Below are 10,157 nucleotides of genomic sequence, written 5' to 3' on the forward strand. Positions count from 1 at the left end.
AGTTACAGAATGAGAACCAAGGCTGTTAGAAATGTGGGTTTTTGCAGAATTTTGTCCAATAATGATTATCTCTCTTTTATATCTTTAAATGTTGGCAGGCATGCATGAGAACTGCATGATGGGACAGGCTGCAGCCCAAAAAGCAACAAAAACAAGTTGAAAACAGTAAAAAAAGCCTTAAAAAGAGATACTATAAATATAATTTGGTTTCTTGGTCTAACTTAAGCTATAGTAGGTCAAACAAGAAGCTACCGCTGAATAGTAATCTTTGATGTCAGATCCAAAGAATGCTGAAAAATAAAACAAACTAAAAACCACATTGATACACTTCAGGCGTATGTAGGCTGTTCTTACAAACGTGGGGTCAGAATAATTTGACGTGTAGTTAATTACTGAATACAAATTACATGTCAATTTTTGTAATAAGGAATGTACTCCATTGGATGACAAAAAATGAAGTCTCATCTGAATACTTTTGGATTATTTCAAAATCAAACATTGCTCATCAAATAGTATCAAGTGCAATCCAATATTGTATCTTATGCTAAAGAAATGGACAAAGCCCTAAAAATTGAAGTTCCACAAATATTTATTTTTCTCTTTAAAGTGACATTATGTAGAAATTGGCTTTTGTGCGATCTGGTGATAGGGGGGCAGAGTGGCTGAGACAGAGACACCATTCACCCTATTACAAGACACTGTACCATTAACATTATTTTGAAGCTGATATTTTTACCTTTTCAATGCATTCTCCATATTCAGTATTTACAATTGGTTAAATAAAAATGTGTACTGTGTCTTTTCTTCTACATGTGGGATGCTGTGCTGAAACAATTGTCATATATCGAAGCTGCAATCAAAACTGTAATCAAGTAATTCTTCATAACATTTTTACAAAATGTAATCTGGGATGATTTTAGATACTTATTTTTTGTAATTTGACTGTGTAGACCTGAGAACATGTTTACATGGTTATTAAATATGTTTCTCAGTGCTGGTTTATTTTGATAGGGTTCTTACCCTGGATCACAAAAAACAAACGTATTTTCCCACTTGCCCTTTGTAGCGTCGAGCCACGCAGGTATTTCTTCTCTGTATAATCTACAGACTTCACTGCAGTTCTCAACTGGGAATTTTTTCATTTGAAGGTGAAAATTGGTAAAACTCTTATCGGCGAGGTGTGTAGATTATCCAGTGTTACCAGCACATTAATTCTGCCAAGACTCATTGTTGTTGAGTTATTATTAAATGTGATTATTCAATTTTCTCAGCCGTGCATATCTTAAAAGCTCGTCGAATAGAACCAAAAATATCCACACTGGCCAGACACCACGGAGGGAAGGTGTGAAAAGATGTTTTGTTGTGATCATGAATAGAACCCTTAATGAACAGTGCATAAACAGTACGTATTCGTTTCTTTATTCATCTGAGGTGTTTGCTCACCGCAGATATGCGATGTGAAAGAAATTAGAGTTTATATTCAGCCCAAGCTATTATTTTGTGGCAATGCAGAGGTAATAAAAAGCAATGTTTGCACTGTTTCTACTATTCATTTGCATTACTTCGTGTCTTATAACAGAAATAGCATTTTATGTTCCTGTCAGAGTAAAGGGTGGTTTCTTCAGCCTTCAGTCCTTCTTAAGAAACTCTCCTGACAGTACTTTAGCAAGTTAGTTGACAAAACAAAAAGTGAAGCAGTCATTCCTAGTTTGCATGTATGAGCACAAGTAAAGAACAGTCGTCACACTTAGACTGCACCCATTTCACATCAACATCACACACTCAACATTGCAGCACTGATAAATATTGCAAATATGGCCCGTCGGTTTGCTGTGCGTCTGCATTATTTGCTAAGTGCAGTTACACTTCAGTTTTCTTAGTAAAAAAAGTGACAAGCTGAAACTTACAGGCAAACTGCAGACTCGCTCTCCTGCTGAGGATGGCTCCTACAGTGTTGTACGCCATACACTGGTACATCCCTACATCCTGGTAGCGGTCCAGACTGCTTATAATGAGGTTGCCCCCGGACAGACGCCGCCGGCGATCCAGGCCCAGATTTATGAGAGTCCCATTCAATGACCATCTGTGAGGGCAAAGACACCATCAGTCCCTGGCAAAACACACTGTCCATTTCGTTCTACCAACCAAGGTGGTCTGACAGGAGGTGAGCAGAGAACACAACTCACTGTAGTAACTCACTCCAAGTAAGAATAATTTACTGTAAATTTGCTGGTGTGGAGGAATTTATAGGCTTGAAGCATGAACAGCATGAACCGTACGGGTGTGAGTTTTGCCATTAATTCTTTTCCTGCAGTGATTCAACTTTCCCTGACAAAGGAGTATTTTTCTGAACGGGGCACTATGTCATTTTGGAAAACAAAATTCAGAAACTCAAAGGTAATATTCACAATATCAAATCCAAAACTGAATAAATAAGCCCTCCTCAGAGGAAAATAAGGTCCCCAAAACAACAAAACAGTATGAAATTGCGTTTGAATATTCAGTTTCTTCAGCCATGAAAATGAAGACAGTTTGATTATTCAGTTTGTTTAAGCATGAAAATCAATCAGTGAAGATCTTTCTCTTCTGTTTAAAAGTTCTTAAAAAAAACTAAGTAGTGCACCTTTAAGCCATAAAGAGTAACATGGAAAAGAAAGCTGATAAATGCGTGCACATCTCTCAAAAGTAAATATGCTGATGAGCATTTGAACGGTCGCATTTTTGTTTTCTTTTACAGTCTTAAATTCTTCTGAAGTGACATTTTTATGAACTATAAGTTATTGATAATTTCATGCTTCATGCTATCTATTGTATTCTGCACAGCTCATGATTGCTGTTCTGTGCCTGTAATCTGATAATGCATAATGCTGCGATATCCAAGCGTCTAAGTCGTTTGTTTAACTTAAATCCTAGCGTGTTATTTATATTGCATGTTTCTCTTTTTGTTCTATTTGTCTTTATTTTGCTCTATCACTTTTTGCTGCTGCAGCGATCTCATTTTCCCCACTGGGATCATTAAAGTTTAATCAGGGAGAATCATACACAAAGCTGTCTTCTGCTATTTAAGGGAAGCAGAAGATAAGGGTTGTAGAAGCCATCCTAGATATTATCATCAGTCTTAACCATAATCACCTCTTCTCTGCCACATTATATTTACATAATGTGACATTATTCCACCTTTGACTTCTCATTAGGACAAAACATTAGCAGTTGGCAAGAGGTAACAGTGTACTGGTGTAACAAAGGGTGCCTTTTACACTCCGTTTCACCTGCCATTACATCTTTCCCACACTTAGCAAGCATGGAAAAAAAAATTACGTTCCACAGCAGGTTTGGATTGCACTATCAAATAAATGACGCACCTGAAAGAACTCTAAGAAACACAGCGTTAATTCATTGATTTAAACATGTCTCATTCTTCAGCAAGAACAGACTTGCTTTCTCCTTCGCCACAAAACTCAATCTCTTTTTAAATGCTATTCAAAAATGGAGCATTGAAGAGTTCAAGGGCAGAGCACTTTATATGAATGTTCCATCGTTTTTCTAAAAGCACAGACGTTTTTTTTTTTCCTTCAGCCACATTTTTCTACTTTGCTTTCCTTAAGAGGGAATGAAAGCCATGGAGGCCATGACGGGTAACTTCTCACATGCTTTCAAGTCTACTTTCAATGATTTCTTAAAAAATATATCCAAACCATTGGATGTTAGTGAGTGCTTGCTGATGAATTCTAGACACTTATAATGGGTAGCTGTGTTTTTGTATGAGATAAACCCTATTACTTACTGAAGGTCCCATATTCCCATATCACACTTTTATTTTGGGTGTCTAATAGAAAAAGCTAAAAAAAAAAAAAACACATTATTTTTTCTCATACTGTCCATTGCTGCAGCACCTCTGTACCCCTACACCTCTGTACAACGCTACAGTTTAGCTCCTGTCTCTCTAAGGAACCCCTCCCGAAAAGCCCAGTCTCCTTTGTTTGGTCAACTCTCACAAGCCTGAGTATGCACCACCCACTGTGTTTCCAAATCTGCTTAGCGGGAATTTTTGGAACCACTGCGTTGCTGGGGCCGTGGCTGAAGATTGTGCTTGTATCGTTGTGTGTATCGTTTATACATGGGCGTTTTTGCATTTCTCGTCGGATTGAGCATTTTGACACTTTTTACACAGTATTTATACGTCACCTGGACCTGCTTTAATCTCAAAGAAGACATGGAAGACATTTAAGGCAACGAGGTTTGAGAAGGGTTGGATCAGCTGTGATTCACGCCTGTCTGCTTAGATGTTTGTGTCCTGTCCTGAGTCACCATTTCCACCTCTTTTTGACCTGCTCTAAAGTGCCTCTGCTGTTCAGTGGAGCCCTGAACATCGGGCAGGTGATTGAATAGCAACACCGAAACCGAATTACTCTGCTTGAGACTAATTTTGTGAACACATGTCGTCAGACCATCTGACTGCAGAGAAACTTGTGTATTCCAGATGATCCTGCAGCCCAGAGCTGCGGGCTTTAAACCTCAGGTTGGGTAAAGGTTAGGCAAGTCACCCTCTGTTTAGATGTGTTCAAACCGCATCCCTTTTAATGACCCGCTACGCAAGAGATGCTCTTCTATATAAGATGTGGCTTTTTTGTGCCACTGCAGTGTGAATACTATGAGGGTCTCATCTCTTTGTGAGTGACAGGGCTGGCAGAGGAAAAGGGGAAGAAGGGGGAGACAGCAGTGTGAGCCCATTTACACTTCAAGAGAAGAGCCAGAGAGGTGCTGAGGGCATGCAGAGCCTAGCACAGCCAGCTCGAGAAGACACCACGTTAAACATGCTCATCTCACCTTTAATCAGTACATGGAAATACCTGGTCTAAGGCGAGGGCTGAGGAAATAATAGTGATTATCATTCAGCTCGTCTCCACTTTTCAACACCAAAGACATTTGTAATCAATGCCTGTTGGTGCCAACTGGTGTCTAGAAGACTGCATTGGTCTCACGGCGCTTCGTTATATAACAGGAGATTTAAGATGCATTACGATGCTACACATGTGTCGCTAAGATAATATCTGGCGAGACAAGAGGCAGATTGGCAGCGTGTAAGTCAATAAGAATTAGTAAAGCCATATTGACACCACTGCTAAGAGCGTTTTTATGCATTTCAGTCTGATTTGGAGAAAATTGAACGAGCAGCAAGCACCAGTGATAAATGATTGAAATGGGCTCAGTGGGCAAGACTGAGTAATTTGAGGCATAACTATTTAAATGTTTGGGTTTTAGAATATTTTCACCAAAGAATATCCAGATTTCTTTTGAAAAAGCTGGTAGTTCTAAACAGATTTTTAATCTGTTTTTATGTCCCCATGCAGCCAAATATTATGTTTCCTCTCGTAACTAGCATTAACCATGGTCCTCTTGTGACACTGACAGCTCAGAAATGCTTTCAGAAATAAGAGTGAAGATGAGACGTGGGAGAAAGTGCACATTAACTGCCGATAATCTGTCTCACAAAAAAGAAATAAATGGACTAAATTATAATTTTATAATCAAGTTTGCAGACAGATTTTGGGATTGATCATTTATAAATCAAATTTTCACTTTTTTTAATGTTCAATGTTAAAATAAGTTGACAGATTCGTTTTTGAAAACCTCAAACGCTGCGCACCATCTTTATCTTACACACACACCTTAGTCTGACTCCTACCTGTACTGAGGAGCTGGTATTCCCTTTGCATCGCAGGTCAGGGTAGCTTCTTCTTCTATTGAGTCGACAGGAATGAACAAGTCACCTGGCTCCATCCTCCATCTTGGACCATGGTATGATCCACTGTCCAGACAATCTGTCGGAGAAACAGAAACAGCCTGAGCACAGAAACGACAAAAAAAAGAAAGTGCCATAGAGTCCAGCCTCCATAATTCCCTGTTCTTTGGGACGAAATGGGATATTCGGGTCTAATAGGACGGCTATTTCAAAATGGAAGGTTGGACATTACTAAACATGGGAAATGACTCAATATGTTTCATGTTATCTTGAGGTGTTGCAAAGTGCACATTTCTGCAGAACAAATGAAGGGAATAAAATGAACACCTGATAGTCTATCACTGCGCCATAATTATTTCCTGACACTTGTGTGAAGTGTTAGAAATGCTGCAATTAAAAACAATTACACTTTCATATTATAGAAGTGGAAAAAAAGGTTGGGTAACACTTTCTATGAAGCCCATGTCTATAATGCAGCCTATAGTGCCGTATAATCATAGTTATAAGCCCTCATGAATGTTTATAATGGTTTATAACAATAATAATAACATGTTAATACTGATGTCTATAATGCTTTATACATTTTAATGACATTGTATGTCACTGTATGTACTGTAAGTACCTAATCAAAAAATATTTTGTTACTTAATTAATAACCTAAAGCACCTAATTGCCACTTTAAGCAACTTATGACATTATAACGCATTATAATCATGATTATAATGTGCTATAAAATGATTATAATGTATTACAACTTTGAGAATTTTATTCCCCTATGGTCCTTGCAAAATAGTGATTGAGCAGCAATTATGAAGTATTGATACCTGGCCTCATAAGTCAGTATAAAATATTTTATAATCTGTTGTGATTAATGTTATAAAGGATTCTGAATATTTATGATTGCTTCTAACTATAGGCACACTATAACACATTATAAGTATATAAGTACATATATATCTATAATGCAGTACATATTCATCAGTACTATTACACAGCACTATAGACCTGTTGTAACACATTAAAAGTATGTTCATAATGCGCTATAATGGATCATAGACATCGGCTTCGTAATAAGTTATGATTATTGTTGTAAGGCATTATGAATATCCATTAGTGCTAATTACTATGATTATACAGCACTATTAGCGTACAACACTGAAAGTATGTTCATAATGTGTTATAATGTATTATAGAAATGGGGTTCACAGAAAGTTTTTTTGAAAATGTAGATTTTTTAAAATATTTTATTGGCAAATCATTATATAACATTATATGTAAAACGAAATCTTATTTGTTTTGAGTTGAGAGGAGCAATCCTTGCTCTCTGTTCTGAGCATAAACACTATGATGAAAAGGTAACAGAGCATCTTTGCTTTGTGTTTTGTGCCACTTACATTTTCTAAATGCACAAAGAAAAGTATGAAAGACAAGATAACAGCCTCAAATATCTCTTCATCAGGCCACTATCACAGAGCGGTGATGAGAAAGATTGAGAGTATTGTGTCTGTGTCGTGAATGGAAGTCAATACGGAGGAGCGTTCCTTCAAACCCGGGTCCACCCCATCATCTCTGACACTGACATGATTTTCAGCTCTTCAGCTATCATCCTGCAACTGTAAATGTCCAAACGTGAAAGAATCATTACTCATATGAAAAGGTGGTTTACCTGCCAGACAGTGGATGATTGATAACAGTAGAAGCTGTTTCCATGGCAACGTCATCTTTGGCAGCCAAGGGCAAATGAGACTTTCATCCAATAAGCTTTGAAATGGCACCGGTGTTCTCCGTGAGAGGGGAGCTTGACCTGTTGGAACAAGAAATTTAGTTGTAAAAACTCCACATTTCTTTATCCTGCTTTCAACGTTGTGCCTTGTCAGGAGAAGACAAGCCAAGTGTCAAATGTAAAAGTATGATTAGGATAAAATTGGATGTGGAATATGGTGCAGGATGTGTCACATTTCTTCTGTCCGTTCTCACATTTGTAATCAGTGAAGATTCAGGCGGTGTCACTTTGTGCCCCGTTGTTTGGCCGACTTGTACCCGGAGATGTCTGAGGGTGATACCAGAGGCATATGGGAGGAAGCCCATGCCAATCTATTAGGGGAGCGACCAACGCCTAAGCTCATCCTTCACTTGGACGGATTCACTCTGGCTGCCTGAGGAGACTTGGACCTGGGAATTGGGTGCCATCCAATCAATTAGATTCACCGACAGCAGCATGTGTCTCCCCACATGCTGGGGTGAATCAAGACAGCCTGATGAGGAAGCCATTCCACCCAGGTCCATAATCAAGGGCAAGTGTCTGTCTGCTTGAAGCATGTGTTGCAAATTGCAATGCACCCACTTCTTGCAGGGGGGAGACTGAGCGAGTAATGATGCAATTATGAAATGTCAAACATACACACAACGGAGAACCCGGCAATAACGCAGCAGTTAAGAGCGCAGTCACACGTACATGCGTGTGTTCGGAGTATATGCAAAACATTCACATGAACAAGCAGGTCCGCTGCGCACACGGAAACGCACATCTTTCCTAGAGCTGTTCAAGATATAGCAAGGGCAGAGACAGATAATAACGCCAATCTGCTAAATGTCACACAACCCACACACACCTAACTCACGTTATCACTGTGTACAACACATTTAACAACCTTCCTACACACACAAACACACATGCATGCACACACTCGCTCTCCATTTAGAAGACATAAGCCGTGATGTGCGGCTCATTTGTGGCCTAATCCCGGGGCGAGCCTGGTTCAGAACGCTACTTATGGAGGGTCTAATTGTTTGTCAGCTGCCTGGATGTCAAATCAGACACGTGGGGGTCTCAGCTAGGATTTTCTTCCCTACCTTTCATGTTCGCTCTGTCCTTTTTCTTCACCCAAAGTCTGAAAATTGGATTGGTACGCTTCCTCTCAAGAAGAGTCCTGCATGCCATACCTCAGTGATAGGCCCACAGTGTGCAAACTGCTGGCACCTCAGGACTGAGGATTGCTGTGTGTGGAAGGTACAGTGGGTATTACACTACTGTCGACTTTGCATGTTCTGGTTTGCATCTGTAATGGGGTTTTTGTCAGGGATGGCACCGTCTTGCAGCTGACGCAACGTGCTCCGTTTTGTTTTCATGCAGCTCTCTAATAAATCATTCACAAATGCAAAATACTGAGTTACAGAATCCTGTCAGTGATATCACACTCAGTGACTCACATGTACCTACTGTAAAGGGCTATTCACACACGCACACGCAGGAACACACACAGAGGCGAGCACAAGCATGTAGCCACCCACCCACACACACACACACACACACACACACACACACACACACACACACACACACACTCACACAGTTGCACACACCTTCTCAGCTTGCACTCATGGATAATGGTGCTAACGATGGCGGTGATAAAAGGTGGTGAGAAAGCTTTGCGGGGTGAATCACTCTCAATCAAGGAGGGAGCCTTCCTGTAACAACACACCACTGGGTTAACTGACATGAAAAAATAATGTATAATCACGATATTCGCCACCTCCATCACACTCCGCCTGCATCCAAGTAACACGCTGGTTGAACAAATAGCCCAGCTGGCAGAGTGGGAGTGTACTTACTTTGAAGGCCTGAGCTGCATTCATCACAGAAATTCCAGCTGACATTGTAGCATATACCAGTATGCAATTACCTTTTGAATGTTGCAGGATACAAGTCCTGTGTGTGTGTGTGTGTGTGTGTGTGTGTGTACATTTAGCACTTGCTGTATCTCAAGAGTAATAATGCCAGCCATTGCTTTGACACTTCTCAAGGTTTGCAGTTCTTTCTTTCTTTCTTTCTTTCTTTTTTTTTGTTAAACCTTTTGGAGGATGGGTACCTTTAGTACACTTGAACACATTCATTCAAGGCTGATTTAGCCCCTTCAACTGCGTTGCTCTTGGCCTGTAGCAACACATTTTTTAGAGGGTGAGGTGGAAGTGAAGCCAGGCTGCCTGCAGTGTGGCACCACACCAGGTGGGAACCACGGGAGCAGCTCCAGACAAATACACCACCATGTGAGTGATGCAACAGCATCTCTACATCAGTTTGACAAAGAAAGGCACGGCTGAGCTGCAACTCCTTATTGAGAAAGAAATAATAATAATAATAATAATAATAATAATAATGATAATAATAAAAGTGCTTGTGTGAATGCAACCAGACAGCTGAGTGTGGAGGAATTGGCTGCAGTTGGGAGGGCACGTCACGCTACTCCAGGATAAAACAATCATTATCAGATACATGACTTCAGGAATTGATGGGCCAATTCGGGGATAGTAGGCAGGACAGGCCGACGTTTGAGCCTGTTTGAGTGAATAAATATTTCAGCATATAAATACCACTGTGTCAATAATTTAGATTTCTGTATTCGTGCACGTTCAC

The 10,157-nt window shown here is 39.9% G+C and overlaps 1 protein-coding gene across 1 annotated transcript in view; it reads right to left on the reverse strand.

Annotated features, from left to right (window-relative positions):
* cntn3a.2 (contactin 3a, tandem duplicate 2) overlaps positions 1-7,464 on the reverse strand; it is a 36,480-nt gene extending 29,016 nt beyond the window's left edge. The window contains exons 1-3 of the mRNA XM_073470311.1: positions 7,410-7,464; positions 5,687-5,822; positions 1,908-2,083 (exon numbers count right to left, since the gene is read on the reverse strand). Coding sequence (XP_073326412.1) covers positions 1,908-2,083; positions 5,687-5,822; positions 7,410-7,464 — 367 coding nt within the window. The remainder of the gene's footprint in view (positions 1-1,907; positions 2,084-5,686; positions 5,823-7,409) is intronic.
* Positions 7,465-10,157: the final 2,693 nt, after the last annotated feature.

The sequence above is a fragment of the Pagrus major genome, chromosome 7 (genome assembly GCF_040436345.1).
Source record: "Pagrus major chromosome 7, Pma_NU_1.0".
Lineage (NCBI taxonomy): Eukaryota > Metazoa > Chordata > Actinopteri > Spariformes > Sparidae > Pagrus > Pagrus major.